Source organism: Lagenorhynchus albirostris, chromosome 19 (genome assembly GCF_949774975.1).
Source record: "Lagenorhynchus albirostris chromosome 19, mLagAlb1.1, whole genome shotgun sequence".
NCBI classification, from domain to species: Eukaryota; Metazoa; Chordata; class Mammalia; order Artiodactyla; family Delphinidae; genus Lagenorhynchus; species Lagenorhynchus albirostris.
In genome coordinates, this window is record NC_083113.1 from 9,341,272 (window position 1) to 9,363,932 (window position 22,661).

Consider the following 22,661-nt stretch of genomic DNA (forward strand, 5'->3'; position numbering starts at 1 on the left):
GTCTTAGTTGCGGCACATGGGATCTTCGTTGCGGCCTGCCTGCGGGATCTAGTTCCCTGACCGGGAATCGAACCTGGGCCCCCTGCATTGGGAGCGCGGAGTCTTACCCTGGACCACCAGGGAAATCCCTCCCTGTGTGTTTTTTAGCTGTTTATGGTCTGTCCCGCCCCCACTAAGCTGTAAGCGGCTGTGCAAGGTACAAACCTTGCCAGTGTCAAGAAATACTCGCTGTTGCATCCCCACGGCTGGGCTCCTGCCTGGCACACAGTTGGCACTTAATTGATGTCTTTGGAATGAATGGATAAATGTTCTCTGTGTGAAGGAGTGGAATGCGCCTCCATGTCGAACAGAGGGGGGTTCTGGGGTGACCCCTGGGGTCTCCCCACCTGACCTGTCCCCTCGATCCTGCCTCCTCTTCGCATTTGAGTCCCCTCTTTCTCATCAGCCCTTGCTTGCAGCCTAGAAACCTGTTCCACGTCCAGTCTCCTCTCGGTGACTGTCATGGGTCTTCTCACCCAGCCCCTCCTCACGCCTCTGCTTAAGCTCCAGCGGTGGGAGCCACACCCGAGCGTCCCACCCTCACCCCCCACCTTCCCTCCTCCCAGCTGAAGAAGGACTACCTGGATGGCGTGGGCGACACCCTGGACCTCGTGGTGATCGGCGCCTACCTGGGCCGGGGAAAGCGGGCCGGCCGGTACGGGGGCTTCCTGCTGGCCGCCTACGACGAGGAGAGCGAGGAACTGCAGGCCATATGCAAGGTGCCGAGAGCTGGGGGGCCGCAGAAGCGGGAAGGGAGTGGGTGTGACTCAGCCTCGGGGGCCGGACGCTGGGAGCACGTGGAGCCTCTGACTCCCCTATCCTCCTCGCAGCTCGGAACGGGCTTCAGCGACGAGGAGCTAGAGGAGCATCACCAGACCCTCCAGGTGAGCCCCCCCGCCCCACCCCCGTGTGTGCCTGGGGCTCTCGCCCTCCGGGAGGCTCGGGGCGCGGGCCCGGCACTGCGGAGCTGGCTTCCGAGTAGTGCAGCACGTCCAAGTTCCTGTCCCAGCCCTGCCAGCTACCGGCCAGAGCCTCCGGTCAGGGAGCGTCGTCTCCCCGGGCTCAGTGCCTCGGCCGCGCCCGAGACAGGCTCAGGGAGGGCGTGTTGCTCGTTCCCCGAGTTCGCCCTTAGGATGCCAGTGGAGCCCCTAGTCGTCGCGGTGTTTGCTGTCCTGGTCCCAGGCATTTGGGGCGTGCTCTGGCTTTCCTGTGTGTTGGTGTCTCTGGTCCTGTCTGTCCCATTCTTGGTCCCCCGTCCCCTCTAGGTCTCTGACTCCCCGTCTCTGGGTCTCGGTTCCTCTCTCTGACTCTCTCTGCCTTTAATTTCTTGTCTCAGCTCCCAGGGTCTCTGTCGTTTCTTCCTTTCTCCCGTTTCCCCCATCACCCCCCAGCTCCACCTACCACCAGCTTTTTTTTTTTTTTTTTGCGGTACGCGGGCCTCTCACTGCTGTGGCCCCTCCCGTTGCGGAGCGCAGGCTCAGCGGCCATGGCTCACGGGCCCAGCCGCTCCGCGGCATGTGGGATCTTCCCGGACCGGGGCACGAACCCGTGTCCCCTGCATCGGCAGGCAGACTCTCAACCACTGCGCCACCAGGGAAGCCCCTACCACCAGCTTTTTACTTGGAGGGGCATCTGTATCTATCCCCTTCCCCCGTCTTCCTCCCTCTTTCCTCACTCTCCAGTCCCGCCCCTGCAACCCTCCCCTCAGCCTTGACTTTGAGATCCAAGACCCTCTCTCCCTTATTCCCGCCACTGGCTGCAGGCCCTGGTGCTGCCCGCCCCACGCTCCTATGTCCGGGCCGACGGCGCCGTGGCCCCTGACCACTGGCTGGACCCCAGCGCCGTGTGGGAGGTGAAGTGCGCAGACCTCTCCCTCTCCCCCATCTACCCGGCTGCCCGGGGCCTGGTGAGTAACTGGGGGACCCTGGAATAGACCCTCCGAAGGAACCAGCTGGGAGGGTGGGGAAACGGGGGGAGGGGATCTTGGAGCCCATGTCTGAGCTTCCTGGGTGATGCCTAGGAAGACTGGAGCTTGCGTTGTATTTGGGTTTCAGATAATGAGGTCAAAGTCTTATTAAAAAATTAAAAAAAGAAATTCGTCAGGAGTAGAAAGAAAACCGTGAAATTGCTTTCTTTGATTTAAAATTTTTTTTTATTTTTATTTTTTAATTTTATGTTCTTATTGGAGTATAGTTGATTTACCATGTTGTGTTATTTTCAGGGTGTACAGCAAAGTAATTCAGTTATATATATATATATTCTTTTTCAGATTCTTTTCCCTTTGTTACTACAAAATATTGAGTAGTTCTCTGTGCTATATAGTACGTTCTTATTGTTTATCTACTTTATATATAGTAGTGTATATCCGTTAATCCCAAACTCCTAATTTATCCCTCACCCCCCCTTCCCCCTTTGGTAAACCATAAGTTTGTTTTCTATGTCTGTGGGTCTATTTCTGTTTTTGTATGTAAGTTCATCGGTATCATTTTTTTTTAATCTCTTTCTTAAATATCATAATCTCACATTCTGCTCTTAAGTAATTTTTGAAAACAGTTCTTTTCAGTAAAAATTTAGGATACTTCCTGCTGAGCATTTAGGTCCACTACTGCATTTCTTTCTCAACTGTAGTCAGTTTTCACGCTACCGAGTTCTAACATTCCTTGGCTAATTTCTCTCCTGGTGGTTCTGTCCTCCGCATCTGCTAGAGGATCAGTGTCCCCGGGGAAACACTCCCCCACCATCACTAGGAGAGCTCTTAGCATCCTCCTTCCGAAGATCAGGAATTTTTTTTTTTTTTTTTTTTACTGTTGCAGATATGTCTTTTATTAGCATAAAAATTTAGCTTATTGTCAACCAAGGTGTTCAACCCTAAAATCCACAGATATCCCAAATCTTAATAACATTGTTAAAATGCAAATTATATTGTTTTCTCTTTGTGGATTCTTAGAAACATCAATTTGGAGGTTTTTTGTTTTTTGTTTTTAATTAAAATAGAGTTGACTGAGGAACAGGAAATCTTAAAGTGCATACTCCCTTTGGGATTTTTTCTGATCCTTCAAAAGCTAGCTTGTGCTTTTCTGCTTAGCAGCTGACTTCCATGTAAAGGCAAAGCTCATACTTTTTATCTAGTTTCCTTCTTGAAATTTCTCACTCCTGCACCGTCTCGGGAAGTCGGGGGCCCCTGGTAATAAAGAGATGGGAACAGCATTTATCGAGCATTTAGGTGAAGCAGGCATGTCACTTGTTCACACTCATCCTCACCAAGACACTGACCATCCCATTTTACAGATGGGAAAATAGAGCCCCAGGGAGCGTAACTGGCCCAGGGTCACGAGGCTCTCGAGAGAGTCGGGAGCTGGGATTTGAACCTCACAGTCTGGTTCTAGAATCCACCCCTCTTGGCCCTAATAATAATAACAATAGCATAAAGCACAGCCACAGCTGCCTGTGTTTCTTACACGCTCCTGCTCCAGGGAGCGGCCCCAAGCACTAAATGACCATATTTAATTTTTACAACGACCCATCGCTTAGCCCCATTGTATGGATCAGGAAACAGGCCAGAGGCGCAGGAGTGGGGAGGAGACTTTGGATGGGGAATTGCTGCCTGGGGAGCAGGCTGGACTGCTGCTCCCATCACCACTCCACCCACCGCGCCTCGCCTCCACAGGTGGATAGTGAGAAGGGAATCTCCCTCCGCTTCCCTCGGTTTATCTGCGTCCGTGAGGACAAGAAGCCGGAGGAGGCCACCACCAGTGCCCAGGTGAGGCCCGCGGTAGAGGGTGGGTGGTTGGCCCAGGGGTGGGCTTGCCCGGCCAGGCCTGCTTTTTGGAGAAGGTGGGCTCTGGCCTGGCTTGGCATGGAAGGGGGTGGGGCAGCCCCAGGGCTTCTGACCCTCCCACCACCCACCCTCTCACTTCAGGTGGCCTGTCTGTACCGGAAGCAAAGTCAGATTCAGAACCAGCAAGGCGCAGAGCCAGACTCCGACCTGGAAGATTTCTACTAGGCCCCCTGCTCTCCCCGGGGGCTGGGGGCGGAGGGGGCCCAGGGGCGTCGCCTCAGGTGCTCAGCAATCTGGTGTTGCCGGGTGCGGGTTTTGATAGTCAGGTGTGTGTGTGGGAGGGGATGGTTTCAGCTGGGGTTTGGGGTTCTGTCATTCTTTTCAATAAATAATTGTTGAACACCTGTTCTGTGTCCGTGCTGGGCTCTGGGGGTACAGCCATAACAGCTCACCCTTTGATAGCGTGTAACTGTGTCACAACTGTCGAAACCGGGGCCTTGCAGTAGAACTCTGCAGTGATGGAAATGTGCCACGTCTGCGCTGGGCGGTGTGACAGAGCCCAAGGCATGGATGGCTACCTTGCCCCTCCCCCCTGAACTATGCAGGAAGAAAGGAAGGGAAGAGAGGAGCAAGAGGAAGGGCAAACATCCCCCTCTGAGCCACTGTGCATGTCTATTCCTGAAGTCAGGTCGTCGCTCGTTTACACACATTCCTGGCTTACCCTAGAGCTCCTGGAGGCCAGATGTCCTCTCCATCTTCACACACACGAAGGCCAGCAGAGGCCAGGCTTAGACTGATCACTCAACGTGCCTGTTGAAACATTGTATGAATCGATGCCCTCTGCTCTAATCCTCATTTTCAAAACTATCCTTCCAGTTCTATTCTGGGGATAAAAGGTCAGAGCCCGACACTGGCTCCGCCTCCATTCTCAAGCCAGATGGGGAGGCAGGAACAACTGGGATCCCTCCCCAACCCGAGTAGGGATTTCTGACCCAGCTGTCACACAGCTCTAAGGGAGCCAAGGTGACCGAGGGAGAGGCCAAGAGAGGCAGGAAGAGTTGGCAAAGGAGTGGTAGAGAAGGAAAGGAGGCTGAGCCGCCACGGGGGACAGGAAGGGGGGGAGCTGTCTTGAGATTGGCGCCTGGTGAGCTCTGCCCTGCCCCCTCCATGCAGTTTCCCATGGGCCCCGCCTGCATCTTCTTAAGAAAAGGCATCGCTGAGAAACAGCGGGTGAGTCAGGGGACAGTGAGGGAGGATGGTGGGCAGGGCAAAGGGAGTTGGGATGCGGGGAAGAGAAGGGACAATAGGGGAGCAGGTGGAGAGAGCATGAACTGAGAAGGTAGAAGAATTCCAGGGAGCATCATGGGGACACGTGGGTCAGTAAGATGGGTGAGGGTGAAATCAGAAGTCAGGACCAAAAGGTGGAAGATGAAGGAGAAGAAAAAGAAAAAGGAAAGGGGAACTAGGATGATGTCATTGTTGATGATCATTATCATTCTTTTCTTTGACTCCCATAGTGATGAAGGTGGTGATGATGCTGGAGGTGCTGATAACAATAGATGCCACTTTTTTTTTTTTTTAAAGAAGATGTTGGGGGTAGGAGTTTATTAATTAATTTATTTATTTTTGGCTATGTTGGGTCTTCGTTTCCGTGCGAGGGCTTTCTCTAGTTGTGGCAAGCGGGGGCCACTCTTCATCGTGGCGCGCGGGCCTCCTCACTATGGTGGCCTCTCTTGTTGCGGAGCACAGGCTCCAGACGCGCAGGCTCAGTAGTTGTGGCTCACGGACCTAGTTGCTCCGCGGCATGTGGGATCCTCCCAGACCAGGGCTCGAGCCCGTGTCCCCTGCATTAGCAGGCAGATTCTCAACCACTGCGCCACCAGGGAAGCCCAGATGCCACTTACTAAGTCATCGCTGTGAGCTCAGACTTGTGCAAAGGGCTTTGCATTCCTGGTGTCACTTAATCCTCAGAATGACTCATGAGGTTCATAATACTTTCATCCCTATTTTACAGACTGGATACTAAGGCTCTGAGTCATGAAGTCCCTTGCTTTAAGCTTATACAATTAGTAAGTGGCAGAGTCATGTCTGTTGGATTCCAACGGGCATGATTTTTTTTTTTTTTTTTTTTTTTGTGGTACGCGGGGCTCTCACTGTTGTGGCCTCTCCCTTTGCGGAGCACAGGCTCCGGACACGCAGGCTCAGCGGCCATGGCTCACGGGCCCAGCCGCTCCGCGGCATGTGGGATCTTCCCGGACCGGGGCATGAACCCGTGTCCCCTGCATCGGCAGGCGGACTCTCAACCACTGCGCCACCAGGGAAGCCCCAATGGGCATGATTTTAATTCTTAGTTTTTAAGATCATGAGAGAGAGAAAGATTAAGAGAGATTTGGGGAGAAGGGGATAGTAAGAAAGAGAAGCTGGGGGAAAATCTCCAAGGATAAAGGGAGAAAAGGGGGTGACAGAGGCCAGGGGTTGATGGAATTTTCCAGGTGGTGTGCCATGTACCCAAGCCTGACCCTTCAGTTATGTCCAGTGGGTGGTGGCAACAGGAAAGGTTTTAGGAATTGGTCATGCTGGCAGTGATCATCCTGCCTGGGTGCCACTGAACACAGCTCCCACAGCCAAGGGATTCTAACCATGGAGGCAGGTGGAAAAACAGCCAGTGGGGTGTAGTAGAATTCTGACCTGGCAGCCAGTAGACCTGCATTCAAATCCCAGCTCTCAACGCACCTGAATTTCTGCATGACCTCAAAGGAATGATTTAACGTCTCCCCACTTTGGGAGGGGATCTGCCACTTATGAGCTGTGTGACCTCAGGCAGTCTCCTTAACCTCTCTGTCCCTCGACTTCCTCTTAAATAAGATGGGCATGATATTTGGCTCTACCTCAAAGAAGTTTAAATGAAATGATTGTGGAAGCCTGGCACAGTCAGCAAACTGAATATGTGAGCTGTGATTCTAAGTCTGGCTTTCTTCATCTGGAGAAGAAGGGGATTGGATTCCGTGGCCTCCAGGACCCATTTCGGCACAGCAGTATGGATGTCTATTTGGGAAAGGCAGGAGGAGAGAGACCAAGATTCAAGGATGGGAGAGAGGAAATGAGACGGGGTGAGGAAAAACAGGAGGAAGAAATAGCCATGGAATGGGAGTCAGGAGATGGGAGAAAGAAGGTGAGAGGGGTAGACGGGAGCAAGAAGGGAAGAGAAACAGGAAAGGATGAGGATGAGATGTGTTTCAAGAAGTGAATGTGGATCCCTGATCCTCTCTCCAAATCCCCTGCCCCCTGCATTCCTTTCTAGGAAAGACCACTGGGACCAGATGAGATTGAAGGTAAAGCTCTCTCCCCTAAATGCCCCCACTTTGCCATCCACCCACTTGCCTGCTCTCTGTTCCTTTGTGCATTTCAATATAAACCCCTTGACATGAAAATTTTACATCACACTCTCTTCCCACTCAACTGTGATTTTGTGGCAGTTTAAGTACTTCCCCAAGTGTTTAGAAACCATCCCCATGCCCAAGTGTCTCAGAGACCCACAAATGATGCCTGAGTTTTAGGATGAGTCCAAACTTGTTGTTTTTTTCTCTTGGTAGTTTCAAAGTTTCCCATAACTTCACCCAAAAATGTGAAGGACTTCACTGCTGTCGTTTAGTGGTCTCAGGAACTATTCTTTTTGCTAACACATTTCATACATCACTCCTTTAAAAAAATTTTATAATGTATTCTTTTTTGAGGAGTCTTTAGTCAGTGCCTCATTGATAGTTTCAAGCAATGCTACTCTTCCCCAGTGACTGTTTCAACTTCCCCAAAGTTCTTCTCTCTTAACTTTCAGAGCTCCGGGAAGCATTTCTTGAGTTTGACAAGGACCGAGATGGGTTCATCTCTTGTAAGGATTTGGGGAATCTCATGAGGACAATGGGTTACATGCCCACGGAGATGGAACTGATTGAACTGGGCCAGCAAATCCGCATGAACTGTGAGGCCAGGGGGTGGGAGGAATGACTGGGCTTAGGGGAGGGCTAAGGGTGGAATTGGGAAGGATATATGGAGGTTGAGAGTAGAGTTGGAGATAGGGAGGAGGGAAGAGGGGCTAGAAGTCTGGAAGGAAACAGTTCAGACTCTACTTAGGGAGGCAACATTTGAAGTGGTTAAAAGCGTGACTTTTAGGGATAGATTTGGGTTCAAGTCCCAGTTCTGTTATTAACTAATTGTAGTCATATAAGAAGTGGAGTTAACCCCCACTCTTGAGTCTCAGTTTCCCCATCCACCCAGTGAAGATGATATCACTCCTTACCTTGTGGGATTGTAGAAAGGAAGGGATAAAGATGTTAATACAGGTAAAGGCTTAGCCTCTAGTAAATGCTTATTAAATGTAAGTTATTACTATCACCACTAAGATTCGTCAGTGGAGGGCAACATTGGAGCTGTATTTGATGCTGGTAACAAACTTGGAGTTGGAGCCTAATGTTGGTGAATAATGTTACAAAAAAGATGGGTTTTTAGATGGAGACAAGCTGATTTTGTCACGGAAGCTGGGATAAAATTGCTACGGGGTTTGCTTCTGGGCATGTTACTGAGTAAACAATGCTAAATTCAAGGAGGTGATAGTATTCATATCTGGAAGGGATTTAGTGCTCATTTAATTCATACTTTCCCTTCTCCAGATCTGCAGATGAGGGAACCTAGATCTGAACCAATTAAGAGATTTTTCTCAAGGTCACACCAACAGTTAGTTACTTCCACCATACGGCACCCCATCCACTCCTGTTTAGATGAGAGGGACAAGAGGGCAAGAGTTGGCTAAGAAAGGAAGCTCTTAGAAGGCAGAGAGATTGGAGCAGATCTATTTCTTGAACAGAGTTGAAGGGCAAAGTGAGGTAATGGAGGGTTGGGGGTATATGGAATCTCACTAGACCTGCCTCTTCTGTCCTCAGTGGGTGGCCGTGTAGATTTTGACGATTTTGTGGAGCTGATGGCCCCCAAATTGCTTGCAGAAACAGCTGGGATGATTGGTGTCCAGGAGATGCGAGATGCTTTCAAGGAAGTAAGTTTCATAATGTTGGAGGTGGTTGAGGGAGACCCAAGAGGTCTATGATTAGCCATTAACCATGGACAGAACCCACCAAAACCAGTTATTTTTTCTAACTATGGTGGGATTTATAGGGAAGGAAAATAACATATTTCAAGCACCTGCAATGGACAAGATCCTCTACCTATTTCATCTAATTTTGTCCTCACAAGTAACATTAGGAGTAAGTAGTCATGTATCCCAATACTACATATGAGGAAACTGAGGCTCATGGAAATTGCGTACCTTATCCAAGATCCTGCAATCTACAAAACACACGCTAGAACCTCTAATCCTCATGCCTGTGATAGGAAGAGGGAATCCAAGAATCTGAGATCCCAGAAAGAAGCTGCAAGACATCGTCTGGTTGAAACTACTTGTTGTAGGGATGCTTTAAAAAGATGAGATCCAGGGAGGGTAAGGGGCTTGCTGAAATTCACTTAGATTCCTTGATAAAATGCTCTTCTCTCTCAGAGAGCTTTCAACTACGTGAGGCAAAAATAAAGAAGAGTATAGTGTTGGGAAGGGGACACCCTAGAGTCAGGCAAACATGGGTCCAAATCCCAGGAAGATCTCTACCTACTAGCTGTGTGGTTTTCTGTCTCAGCTTCATGTAAAGATCTAAAGCTACATCGTCCAATAGAACTTCCTGTGATCATGAAAATGCTCTGTCCACGGTGGTAGCCGCTGGCCTGAAATGTGGCTTGTGTGACTGAGGAACTGAATTTTTAATTGTATTTAATTTTTAAAAATTTTATTGAAGTATAGTTGATTTACAATGTTGTGTTAATTTCTGCTGTACAGCACAATGATTCAGTTATACATATATAGACATTCCTTTTCCTATTCTTTTCCATTATGGTTTATCACAGAATATTGAATATTGTTCCCCGTGCTATACAGTAGGACCTTGTTTATCCATCCTTTATATAACAGTTTGCACCTGCTAATCCCAAACTCCCAATCCTTCCCTCCCCCACCCCCTCCCCCTTGGCAACCACAAGTCTGTTCTCTGTGTCTTCGAGTCTGTTTTTGTTTCATAGATATGTTCATTTGTGTCGTATTTTAGATTCCACATATAAGTGATATCATATGATATTTGTCTTTCTCTTTCTGACTTACTTCACTTAGTATGATAATCTCTAGGTCTATCCATGTTGCTGCAAATGGCATTATTTCATTCGTTTTTATGGCTGAGTAATATTCCATTGTATACACATAATTGTATTTAATTTTGATTAGTTTCAATTAAATTAATTTCCATTTGTATTCAATTGAATATAATTTCAATTCATTTGAATCTAAAAATGAATACTCAATGCAATTATCGGAAAACTTTCATTTGGAACAACTTGGGTATGCAAATCTACCTTTTCAACTATATACTTCATGAAACCTACATGCAGGTTTCTGATGTTATTTCTGTTATATTCTGTTATTTCTGATAACATTTAGTGTCTGAATTGAGACGTGCTGTGAGTATAAAATACACGCTGGATTAAGATTTAGTAGCTTAGTTTAAGTATCTTTGGAGGGTAGGTGTGTTAACTAACCATGCTAAGGACATACTAAGTAAGTCCTTAGCATGGTATTATACTAAGTCTTATGAAATCCAGTACACATAAAAAGAATATAACAGCTTTTCAGTGACTGTGAAGCTGGAGAGATCCCAGCCAGGAGAAGGACGCTGGGTAAATAAAATGGTTTGATCTCAGAAAAAAAAAGAATGTAACATAGTTCATTAATAATTTTTAAATTGATTACATGGTTAAATCAATTTTTAAATTGCTTACATTTAAAATTTTTTTAATGATATATTAGATAGATTAAGTAAAATCAATTATAAAAAATTAATTTCACTTGTTCCCTTAAAATTTGTGTATGTGGCGGTAGGAGGCTGTTAGAAAAATTTTAATTACCCATGAGGTTCACATTGTATTTCCTTCGGGCAATGCACTGCTCTAGGGGAAATCACACCCCAGGATTAGAAAGCAGCAGGTACAAACACTGAAAGGCAGGAAGGCATGTCTGAGGAAGAGCAAGAAGTCCGGAGTACTTGGAGAGGCATGAGCCAGAGAGAGTAGCATGAAATAAACAGGAGTTGCTAAAGGCAGGACCCCATCCCATAGCAGTTTGCGAGTCACGGAGCGGTGTCAGGAGTTTCTTCTGAGTGGGATAGGAAGCCACCGGAGGACTTTAAGCCAGGGAGGGACAAGATCTGATTGGTGTTTTAAATGAACACGAATGCCAAGTCCCAACGTGTGGAGGACAGATTATGTAGGACCACAGTGGGAGCTGGAAGACCAAGTAGGAGGCTGTCGCCATAATCAGGCACAAGGTGATCGTGGTTTGAACCAGGTTAGTTAGCATCAATGTAGCTGGAGAAGGGCAGTTGGCTCCCAGATACGTTTGGACATAGAACTTATGTTCTAAGACTTTCTAGTGGATTAGTTAAAGGTGTGCAGCATAGAGAGGGCTAAGCATGGAGCAAGGAACGAGACTCCTTGAACCTGCCTTCAAGGAGCTTTTAGAGGATAACGTGCAAAAGCTCTCAGCTGAGTTTTGTTTGTTTGTTTTGGCCACACCAGGTGGCTTGTGGGATTGTAGTTCCCCAACCGGGATTGGACCCAGGGCCACAGCGGTGAAATTTACAATGATTTACAATGTCGTGTTAGTTTCAGGTATACAGTAAAGTGATTCAGTTTTATATATATATAAATGTATAGATTCTTGTTTTAATATATAAATGTATATATTCTTTTTTTTTTCATTCCCTTCCATTATAGGTCAATACAAGATACTGAGTATAGTTCCCTGTGCTATACAGTAGGTCCTTGTTGGTTATCTTTAGCTGAGTTCTTGACTCACAGTAAGTGATTAATAAACAGTGCTATTATTATTATTATTGTGGTCATTGTTGCTAATATTATCCCCTGTGCTCCAATTCAGTTTGATGCCAATGGAGACGGGGAGATCACCCTGGGAGAGCTGCAGCAGGCCATGCAGAGGCTCCTGGGAGACAAGCTCACTCCCCAGGAGATCTCCGAGGTTGTCCAGGAAGCCGACATTAACGGAGACGGCACCGTCGACTTTGAAGGTAATGTTGTATAGGGGTAGCCACCTCCATCTCCCCAGTGTGATTTTTTTGCAAGTTGGCCATTCCTTCTCACTCTTCCCCCAGTTTGAGGTTGGAGGAGGCGGGTTAGATTTTGGAGGTGTTTGTTTCATCCCTTTCTGCCCATGTCATTTCCAAGAGCTCAGTGCCTCTCACCTCTCCTTGTTTCTGTCTTGGCCACTCCTTGGAACACCCTGTCCAGAAGCCCATTCCTACTCCACCTCTCCCATCCCTTCTTTGTTCCCTGGATGCCTTTATCATAGGAAAAAAATGTCCCATCAGAGGGAGAGTGGATTAGTTAGCCGCTGGGATGCTGGGGTCAGATTCATGGGTTTCAAATTCAGGATCACCTCTTACTAACTATGTGTCCTTATCCTAGTCGCTTCCTCTCTTGTAGTGTCAGTTTTCACATCTGCAAAACGGGAGTAAAGATGATACCTTTCTTCCCAATTTTAGAGAAAAACTAAAAGAAATCATGCACTAAGGACCCCTTGCTGTCATTGCTCATGTCCTGTCTGTAAAACCCTTTCCTCTTTCCTCTGGCTAAGTCTTAGTTATGCCCCTGGTTGGGGCCCCATCTTTCTTTCCAGGCTCGGGACCCCTCGGTGCTCCGGTAACACCCGCGCATGCCTCTGCAGTGATACTGGTACATGACATCACAATAGCTTCCAATCGTTGATTGCCTGTTTCCTTCTGAGGCCACAGACTAAATCTTTCATCATTATACCCCAATTCCTAGCAGAGAGCTCAGCACATGTGTTTTGAGTGATTGGATAAATGAGAAATATTGGAGTCTTGAGCAGATGGGAGGGGGGGATCATTTTTGTGGGAGACATCAATAGGGCACGTCAAGTTCTCATCGTGACATTCTCTGGTTCAAATTCTTAGTCTGATATTCAAGTGCCTCCATGATGCTGCCCCAGTTACCCACCCACCCAGCCTCTATCTTCTACAACCACTCTCTGAATTTTTATGCTGTGGTGTACACTTGGTACTGCTCTGTGTTCTCCAACTTCTGTTCCTTTCTCCCTGATGTTCCTTCCACTTACCACACCTTTCCCGTGTTATCAATGCATTTTCAAATCCTATCCATCTCTCAGGAGTTCATGCCAGTGCAACCTCTGCTAAGATGCTTCCCTTCATCCTTATGTGGTGTAGTAGTCCCAGCTGTGAAGACTTACAGGGATTTTTCTCTTCCTCTCCAAAGGAAGTTATGACTGCAGACCTTGAGTTACATTTGCCTCCTGGGTTGTGAATTTCTGTGGGGCAGAGGGAGCTTCTCTAACCCATCTCTGCAGTGAAATTCCCAGCATAGAAACTTAGTAGACGTTTGTTGCATGGATGCCTGCTGGATCTAGCCAGGCTCAGGTGCAGAGCAGGCATCAATGAAAATCTGGGAGAGGTACAATGGTTTCAGGAAATAGTTCCTCCGGCCAATCACAGGCAAGGGAAGGACAGAGGGGCCTCGAGACCTGGGTGGGACCAATAAGTCCACCTGACTTTGAGTCCTAGCAAAGTCATGGGTTCATTCCAGGGTTCTCCATTCACCATCCACGTGATCTCAGCCATGTTGGTCAACCTCACCAGCCTCGGTTTGCTTATCTGTGAAACGGTACTTACCCCTCCAAGATCGGTTGAAAAGTTGAAATCAGAGACTCATAATGACAATTTATTGAGCACCGACTGTGTCTTCTAAGCATTCTCTTGTTTAACCATCTTAAAAATCATAGAAGGTAAATAGCAATCCTATGATTCCCATTTTGTAGATGAAGAAATCAAGGCATAGAGGGGTCAAGTTATTAATTTCCCAAAGATCACCAGTGGTTCCTGACACATAGTAAAGGCTGGAAAAAATAATGGCAGGTACCCTTACAAATAGGTACCTCACTGAGGGGGGAGGGATAAATCAGGAGCTTGGGATTAACATACACACACACTACTATATATAAAAGAGCTAAACAACAAGGACCTACTGCATAGCACAGGGAACTCTACTCAATGTTCTGTAGTAATCTAAAGGGAAAACAATCTGAGAAAGAATGAATATATCTATATGTATAACTGAATCACTTTGTTGTACACCTGAAACTAACACAACATTGTAAATCAACTATACTCCAATAAAAAAATTATTTTAAAAAGCAAATGAAGAAAAAAAAAATCAACAAAGGGGTGCCTCACCAGAAATTTTGGTTTTGCAGAGTTTGTGAAGATGATGTCTCGTTGAGGAGGTTCTGATCCCACGTCACTCTCCACCTGGTCAACGTGGATCAAGCCCTAGCGGAGGACCACATCCCCATGGGCCCTCAAAGGAGAGAGGGTGGGAGACTGGCATTGCAGCGCTATGGATTGAGGTTAGACTAGAAACGATAGCTTTGGCTATCGTAGGGGTTAGATGGGGTAGGAGTTACATCTCTGGAACTGGTTTAAGACGGAAGAGTCTGCGTGTGGAAATGGGAACAGAACAGTCTAGTTGCCGCTCCCCAAATTCCAAAGACTAATGACATCTTTGGACTTCACGTCATCCTAAATCCCTATAAACTGCCAGAGTCTCTTCCCGCAGTTCCTCTGGGTTAAAGTCGTCTTTTCCCCTGTTAGACTCAAAGAGTTCAGCACAGAGTCTACCATTCCCCCTTCTTGCTTCAACTGCTTCAAATCTCCTCAGTTTCTTTCTCTCAGTAGAAGGAGGCATGTCAATCATGAGGCTAGAAACAGCGTTCTTGATAAGACTGGGCAGGGAACTGGTTAATTAAAGAGGCATCCAAGTGAGATTACCGCCCCACCCCCACCCCTCCTTGTTTTCTTGGTAGCACAGTCTGTTTTTATCTCTCTAGCTTCCTACTTCCTTCTCCTTGTGTCAGATACTCAGGCCACTGAATTAAATCACAAATCTGGATTATCAAGGTTTAGAGCAAGCTGATCCCCCAGGGAATTAATCCCCCTCGAAATGACATCATGCAGAGAGAGAGGATGGGTTCTTCCAAATCCTCGGCTCAGCCGGTCCCGCAAAGCCATTCCTGGGAGCCCCCTGCCTCTGCGTGGCTCTGCCCTGGGCTGCTCAGGGAGGTTCCCTCTGTTTAGATTCCATCCCTCACCTCCTGACCCTGATCTGTGCTGGGAAACTGGAAAGATATATTCCTCCTTACTTCTGCCTGCTAGCAGGACACTTCAGTAACTCAAAGGTCCTCCAAATAAAGAGTTCATTTGACACCTTCCTCCGAGTTTTTCTCACTTTTGAAGTCCATTAAGTAGACGTAGAGAATGGGTCACCTGGTTCAATAGCCTCCTTTTCTAAAATTTTAATTTAAATTTAAACAAGTGGAACCAGGGCTTCCCCGGTGGCGCAGTGGTTAAGAATCCACCTGCCAATGCAGGGGACACTGGTTCGAGCCCTGGTCCGAGATGATCCCACATGCCACGCAGCAACTGAGCCCTTGCGCCACAACTACTGAACCTGCGCTCTAGATCCCGTAAGCCACAACTACTGAGCCCGTGTGCCACAACTACTGAAGCCCGCACACCTAGAGCCCGTGCTCTGCAACAAGAGAAGCCACTGCAATGAGAAGCCCGCGCACTGCAACAAAGACCCAATGCAGCCAAAAATAAATAAATTTATTAAAAGAAAAAAAAAGCAGGGGTTGCATTCTTTACTTTGTTCAAAACAGTGATATGGAATTAACTATCTCTCGGCCCTGATTGTGTCTGTATATGTACTTCTGGCAGAATTTTGCCCCCATTTATATGTCTTAAGCATGTTTGGGGACTTTTTTTTAATTCTTTTTTTTATGGCCGCACCAGGCGGATTGTGGGATCTTACTTCCCCGACCAGGGATTGAACCCATGTCCCCTGCAGTGGAACCGCAGAGTCCTGACCACTGGACCGCCAAGGAATTCCCTGGGGACCTCTTTTCCAGCATTTAAAAAAAATGTCGGGGCTTCCCTGGTGGTGGAGTGTTTGAGAGTCCACCTGCCGATGCAGGGGACACGGGTTCGTGCCCCGGTCCGGGAAGATCCCACATGCCGCGGAGCAACTAAGCCCTTGCACCACAACTACTGAGCCTGCGCTCTAGAGCCTATGAGCCACAACTACTGAGTCCACGTGCCACAACGACCGAAGCCCATGCGCCTAGAGCCCACGCTCCGCAATAAGAGAAGCCACGACAATGAGAAGCCCGCGCACCACAACTACAGAGTAGCCCCCGCTCACCACAACTAGAGAAAGCCCTCACACAGCAACGAAGACCCAACACAGCCAAAAATAAATAAAAATAAATAAATTGAAAAAATAAAATAAATGTATTGAAGTGAGCACATTTGAAGAAAAATGTGGAGTACAGAATATTTCTGGTGGCATGCAGATGTGGCAAGGATGGAGGGGGTGACACTTAGAAGTTTAGGAAACACAACTCTTGACCTTTCTGTTCTTCTGTATGAGGACAGGGGCTTGATCTTTCACACCACGTATCCTCAGAACCTAGAATAGTGACTTACTCATAGCAGATGTTCAAGAAATAGCTGACAGAATAAAATAAGTTTGGGAAACACCATGTGAAATAGAGTTAAACAAGTTTTTTTAATGAGGGATTCATCAGAAGGTCCATATGCAATTGAGGATTGTATTAACAGGAGTGGTATAGAGTATATTGAGATATTCTTTTTTTTTTCCCCGCTACTCAATAGTGCTAGAGACTAATGGTCCCTGAAACACATCTTAAGAAATGCGGTTCTAGCCCAAATTCTTCATTTCGTGGAGAAGGAAATGAAGACCCATATAAGATAAGGAATGATTTAAAGTTAATACCTTTTTTTGGAGCAGAACCAGAAGGAGGACTTGGACTTTTCATTTGTTAGTTCAGGATTACAGCTTCCCTCCTTGCCTTCCCCTTGCCGCGTTTCCCCCTTCCTCCCTCCCTCCCTCCAAGATATAATGATGGAGCACTATGTGTAAGATACTCTGATAGGTTGTGCGCACACATACATGTGCACGCACATGTGTGCATGTATGTACACGCCTGTCTTCCTGCATGTGTGTGCATGTGTGTTAGCTCATGTTACAAAGATGGTGAGGCAAAGCTTCCATGTACTACCCAAACCCAGCATCCTTTTCTTTCTGAGCTATTAGCTAGAATCCATTTTTCAGCCTCTCTTTTAGTCAGGTGGGGCCATGGACTAAATTATGATTCATAGAATGTGGGTGAAAATGATGTTATCATTTCCTGGCTCATAAAAAACACAAGTCCCAAGCAGCCCTCCATACTCCTTTGTTCCTCTGTCTGCCAACTGGGTATAGAATAGTGGTTCCCCATGGAGAAGGGGCAATTATGACCCCCCCTAGAGGATATTAGACAATTAGACAATGTTTGGAGACAGTTTTGGTTGTTACAAGAGGTAGAGGGAGGAACTGATAGCTGCACTACTGATATCTACTGGGTAAAGGGCAGGGATATTGCTAAACATCTTACCATGCACAAAACAGGAGTTCAGAGCAAAGAGTCATCCCAAATGTCAACAGTGCCAACGTTGAGAGACTCTGATAAAGAGGACCCTGCCGAGAATGCTGAGGCCCTAGGGGATGGTGGAGCCACGAAACGGAAGGATCCTGTGTCTCTGAATCACAACACAAGAGGCGGCCCACCAAACACCCACACTGAAGTTTAGACAAGTTCAACGTGAACCTCTATTGAGTTAATCCACTGACGTTTGGGAATTGTTTGTTACAGCAGTTAGTCCGTTACTAATACAGATGGGCAAGACACGGTCTCTCTCTTCAAGATCTATAACCTAGTAGCCCCATTGTTGCTCTGGATCAGATCCTTACCCTGATTAGAGGCCATGATAGGGATGAGAGATGGGTTGGAGAGAGTAGAAACGGCAGACCTCCATGTTTGAGACTCACCCATGTGTTGATGCAATTAGGGATCCTTAAGTAACATTGAATCTTCCACCTCTGGACCTCTTCTGGGTCTCAGAACTGTTTGGTCTTAGTTTTGTAAAGTTTAAACCAGTTAATATCTAGAAAGTGCTTAGAAGGGTAGCTGGAGCATGACTGCTACTCAACCAAAGTTAGCTCTCATCGTCATCAGTGATTTTCCTCAACCAGGAACACTGCTGAGTATACGGGATGCTGGTGGTAGCAGGGAGGGCAGGCAGGTACCCCCTGTACATAGAATTAAGTTTATCCTTGGGAGTTGTTAGTAAAAATCAACACATAATAGATACTATTAGCCATCTGTAAAGTAATCCAGCAGATGGTCTAATCTTCTTAACTGGGTTAAAATCTTCCATAATCGAAGCCCTGCTGACCTCTCTGTTCTCACTCCCAGATTAACATTTTCTTGACCTTACAAAGAGTTCTTTGTCTTTAGAGTTTTTCTCATGCCCTTCATCCTCTCCACAATGACTCTCCTCCCTGCTACTCATTCATTAAGACTTGGTTCAGCCTGGTTGAGTACTCTTCCTCATCCTTATAATACTCTGATCCAATCTTTATAAATGTACTTACCAATTTTTACAATAATATTATCTGTTTATGTATCTATCACTTCCATTCACTGTGAACTCTCTGAGTGGAGGGCATGAGTTTTATTTATTGCTATGTTTCTGGCCCATAGCACAGAGCCTGGCACGGAGGAATCACTCAGTAAATGTGTATTGAATAAATGAGTCTGTAAATATGTGCACGGGGGACTTGGGGATACCAAGTTTCAGCGCAGGAACGGGGGTAGGGTCTCAGGAAGGCAGGACCCAAATGAGACAATAACTAGAAAAGCTGACACTCAAGTACATTGTCTGAATAAACTGTGCGTTCTTAACCTTCTAGGGACTTGTCTGTTCTTTTGAGAACCCGACCTTTCTTTCTAGGAAAATGCTCGTATGCTCTTGTGGTAGAGACTACTGTGTGTTTACGAAAACCAGCTTTGTTTTCCTCCCAAACCCACTGCTAAACTACATTTCCCAGACTCCCTTGCAGTTAAGGATCATGTGAGTCCTGGCCAAAAAACTCTCCTCCAAGACCCTCCAGGCTCTCTTGATCCTTGTCTATCAGCTAAAAGCAAAAAATCCACAGGGTACTCTGATGCCCTAGGGGATGGTGGAGCCCTGGGATGGAAGGAGCTCGGATCCCTGCTGACCGGTTGTACACTCACTGGACTTTGTAGGAACAAGAAATAAATCATCATTGCGTTAAGCAGCTGATAATTTGGAGTGTGTCTGTTACAATACACATCCTCACTATGCTGATAATTACACATCTTTTTTTTTTTTTTTTTTTTTTTTGCGGTACGTGGGCCTCTCACTGTTGTGGCCTTTCCCGTTGCGGAGCACAGGCTCGGACACGCTGGCTCAGCGGCCATGGCTCACGGGCCCAGCCGCTCCGCGGCATGTGGGATCTTCCCGGACCGGGGCACGAACCAGTGTCCCCTGCATCGGCAGGCGGACTCTCAACCACTGCGCCACCAGGGAAGCCCACACATCTTTTTTTTACAGATCCAGGGTTTCATGGACTCTAGTGCTTGCCAAGTGGCTCCAAACTAGGAATCTCTGGAATATCGAATGTGATCATTGAAGAGACTTCATGGGATCAAAGTGCACGAATATGGGAATGTTTCTTGAACCTTATCCAAGGGAGAAAATTGTATCAGGCAGAAAAAGACTCTAATATGGAGGAAGTTTCACCAAAGCTTGAGTGAACTATATATAATCGAGGTCTCTCTTTGTTCTGCCTCCACGCTTACCATGCAATCTTCGAGTGGTTAATTTAGATTCCTAGGTACATTGTGTGTAGCCTCACACCCACCAGAATGGATCTTATTTTTTTAAAAGAGCAGAAAATAACAAGTTGGCAAGGATGTAGAAAATTTGGAGCGCTAATGCACTGCTGGTGGGAATGTAAAATGGTACAGCTGCTATGGAAAATAGTATGGTAGTTCCTCAAAAAATTAAAAATAGCATTACCACATGACACAGCAATTCTGAGTGTATACTCAAAAGAGTTGAAAGCAGGTTCTCAAAGAGATACTTGTAACACCCGTGTTCATAACAGCATTGTTCACGATAGTCAAATGGTGGAAAGAATCCAAGTGTCCTTCAATGAGTGAATGGATAAACAAAATGTGGTGTATATATCCATATACAAAGCAATACCAACCATCTTTAAAAGGAAAGGAAATTCTGACACATTCTACAACATGGATAAATCCTGTTGACATTATGCTGAGTGAAACAAGCCAATCACAAAAAGACAAATACTGTCTGATTCCACTTGTATGAGGTACCTAGAGCAGTCAAATTTATAGAGTCAGAAAATATAACGGTGGTTGCCAAGGACAAGAGGGAGGGTGGGGTGGGAGTTGTATAGTGGGTAGAGAGCTTTAATTTTGCAAAATGAAGAGTGCTGGAGATATTGGTTGCCCAACAATATGTATGTACTTAACACTACTGCACTGTACACTTAAAAAATGGTTAAGATGGTATATTTTATGTTCTACCACAATTAAAAAAAATGAGTATAAAGGGAGTGTCCAAGTAGGGGGGTCTGAAGTTTCAGTCCATTGAAATTATAGAGTTCCCCCTTTTAAATTAAAATATTTGCATTCCCCCTACCCCGTGCTGAGTCTATGAAAGATGCTTATGTCTGTTATTTTATTTAATCTTAAAAAGAGCCCCATTAGGTAAATGCCATTATTCCTCTTTCAAGGTTGAGAACTGAATTCAGAGAGGTTACATTGCATGACCAAGGTCACACAGAGAAAGTGGCAGGTCCATGGTCCAAACCCCATGTCTGTCTGAGATTTCTACTAAGGTATCTCCTCCCTACTTGGATCCAGTAATCTTTACTTTGGTCCATTCATTCTTTCCAGTTTCCAAACCCTCCCCATCATTTCCCAGTATACTCACCTCCACTTGTTTCACAGGAGTAGAGGAGGAAGGTCATGCATCCCAACAGGTAACCGGACCATCCATTCCCTGTGGTTAGAGGTATTCGTATGGAATCTCTAGAGTGCAAGTCAAGCTCTGCCTCTTGGTACTTCCATGACTTTGGTCACGTTGTCTTTTCATCCTCACCCCATCCCTCCCAGTACTGTTGGCTAGACACCAACTTTGGTTTTGAAAAATGGTTTATCACAGTTGGTTGAGCACCTTGGAGCATAATGACTATTCAGTTGAGCAAGAAAGGCATAATGGGTTCTCTCTGATGTTTACTTCAGCCCGTCCAGGGGGTTGGATGTTCTGGGTCCCGCTCACAGTATCCTGTCCATGACTTTAGGGTGTGGCGTGGGATGAACCTCTAGAATGTGCCTCACCAACTCAGCACACGTTCATCACCGCCTCTGTAACCTCCTAACTATTCAGGAATATAACCTCCCATTATCTTGGGGAGAAGTTATAATTAGCACTGAGTATTTTTAAAAATTCACCAAAAAAAAAGAGACAAAGTCAAAGATGCACAAACTATCTTCCCTAATCAATGACAAGAACTCAAATATCTGCCACAAATATTAGCGCATTAAATAATAGGTATAGAAAATAATAATTATAATACATATAGAAAACTGGCCTCACATTCCACTGATTTTGTTGGTAGGTATCCTGGACAGTAAGAGTGATAGACTATGGTGTGATGGAAGATGATTAATTGGAATTACAAAAAAAAAAAAAGAGTATTCACTGGTCTCTCAAATTGGATGCAGGTAGCCCAAACGTTTTAGAGATCTGGCGTGCAAGCTCAGAGAGCAAAAGTGGTTTTCCAGAGCTACTGTAAAACTACTAGCAAGTGTCAGAGATGAAGTAAGTTCATGGGTACCGAGTAAGAGTTGAACTTGTGACTCTGAAGAGACCAGGCTTCCTATGAAGTGACCTGTAAGACCTCGCTAACAATGGGTTGGGGAAGAGCAAGATGGCTTGATGTCAGACTGCCCGGATTGAATCTGTGCCCTTCCACATCGGCACAAGCCATGTAACTCTGACAAATGATGTTGCCTCTTGGAGCCTCAGTTTCCCCAGATGTCAAACCGGGGATATGATTCCCACGCCATGAAGTTGCGTGAGATGTCTCTCAGCTCTGCGCGTGATGTCAGTCACGTGGCTTACTCGTGATTGACAGGTGACCTCATTACCTGCAGAGCAGCCAGAGGCTCTGTTAAGACCTATCAGTCCAGGCCTTTCCTGGTGGCGCAGTGGTTGAGAGTCCGCCTGCCGATGCAGGGGACACGGGTTCGTGCCCCGGTCCGCGAAGATCCCACGTGCCGCGGAGCAGCTGGGCCCGTGAGCCACGGCCGCTGAGCCTGCGCGTCCGGAGCCTGTGCTCCGCAACGGGAGAGGCCCAAAAAGATCTATCAGTCCAGCAAAATAGAGAAATAGAAAAAGAAAGAGCCTGCATGTCAGACAGGAGAGACTCAGCTTCTCCATGCCTTTATCAGTTCTTCCACTTCTCCTGTATTCTGTTTTCTCATCTCTATTAGAAAAGACAAATGTGTTTCTAAGCAGTACCCAGTTTTCCTACGTTTTGCAAATGGGGCATAAGTGAAGTAATGTCTGAAAAGATCTCAGCACAGACAGGTGCTGAAGGATGAGCATTAATTCCCTCCCTTCCTGACGTTGTCATGATGCTTGATCTCCGGGATGGTTTGTTCCTCATCTCGGATTGCCCTGCACCAGGATAC

General features: G+C 46.5%; 2 protein-coding genes across 9 annotated transcripts in view; both read left to right on the forward strand.

Annotated features, from left to right (window-relative positions):
* Positions 1-4,222, forward strand: part of LIG1 (DNA ligase 1) — a 41,959-nt gene extending 37,737 nt beyond the window's left edge. For all 6 annotated transcript variants that reach the window (XM_060129694.1, XM_060129696.1, XM_060129698.1 and 3 more), the window contains 5 exons: positions 606-758; positions 870-923; positions 1,802-1,945; positions 3,707-3,799; positions 3,959-4,222. In XM_060129694.1, coding sequence (XP_059985677.1) covers positions 606-758; positions 870-923; positions 1,802-1,945; positions 3,707-3,799; positions 3,959-4,042 — 528 coding nt within the window. In that variant the 3' untranslated portion in view covers positions 4,043-4,222. The remainder of the gene's footprint in view (positions 1-605; positions 759-869; positions 924-1,801; positions 1,946-3,706; positions 3,800-3,958) is intronic.
* Positions 4,223-4,836: 614 nt separating this feature from the next.
* On the forward strand, positions 4,837-15,208 carry CABP5 (calcium binding protein 5). Of its 3 annotated transcripts, none has more exons than XM_060131674.1 (6): positions 4,837-5,047; positions 7,119-7,149; positions 7,650-7,793; positions 8,752-8,861; positions 11,835-11,982; positions 14,202-15,208. In XM_060131674.1, exons 1-6 carry the CDS (start codon positions 4,985-4,987, stop codon positions 14,225-14,227), a joined length of 522 nt encoding a protein of 173 aa, XP_059987657.1. In that variant the 5' UTR covers positions 4,837-4,984; the 3' UTR covers positions 14,228-15,208. The 3 variants fall into 3 exon arrangements, with proteins under 3 accessions (XP_059987657.1, XP_059987659.1, XP_059987658.1); XM_060131676.1 differs by having other exon boundaries at positions 7,650-7,703; XM_060131675.1 differs by lacking the exon at positions 7,119-7,149 and adding an exon at positions 5,335-5,413 and having other exon boundaries at positions 4,919-5,047.
* The last annotated feature ends 7,453 nt before the right edge of the window (positions 15,209-22,661 follow it).

What these genes read in the sequence shown, in the direction of transcription:
- CABP5 (XM_060131674.1), top strand. Translation starts at nt 4,985, where the DNA reads ATGCAGTTTCCCATGGGCCCCGCCTGCATCTTCTTAAGAAAAGGCATC. An exon ending in CCAGCAAATCCGCATGAACT is followed by an intron (nt 7,794 to 8,751) that starts GTGAGGCCAGGG and finishes TTCTGTCCTCAG; the next exon opens with TGGGTGGCCGTGTAGATTTT. An exon ending in CGGCACCGTCGACTTTGAAG is followed by an intron (nt 11,983 to 14,201) that starts GTAATGTTGTAT and finishes TTGGTTTTGCAG; the next exon opens with AGTTTGTGAAGATGATGTCT.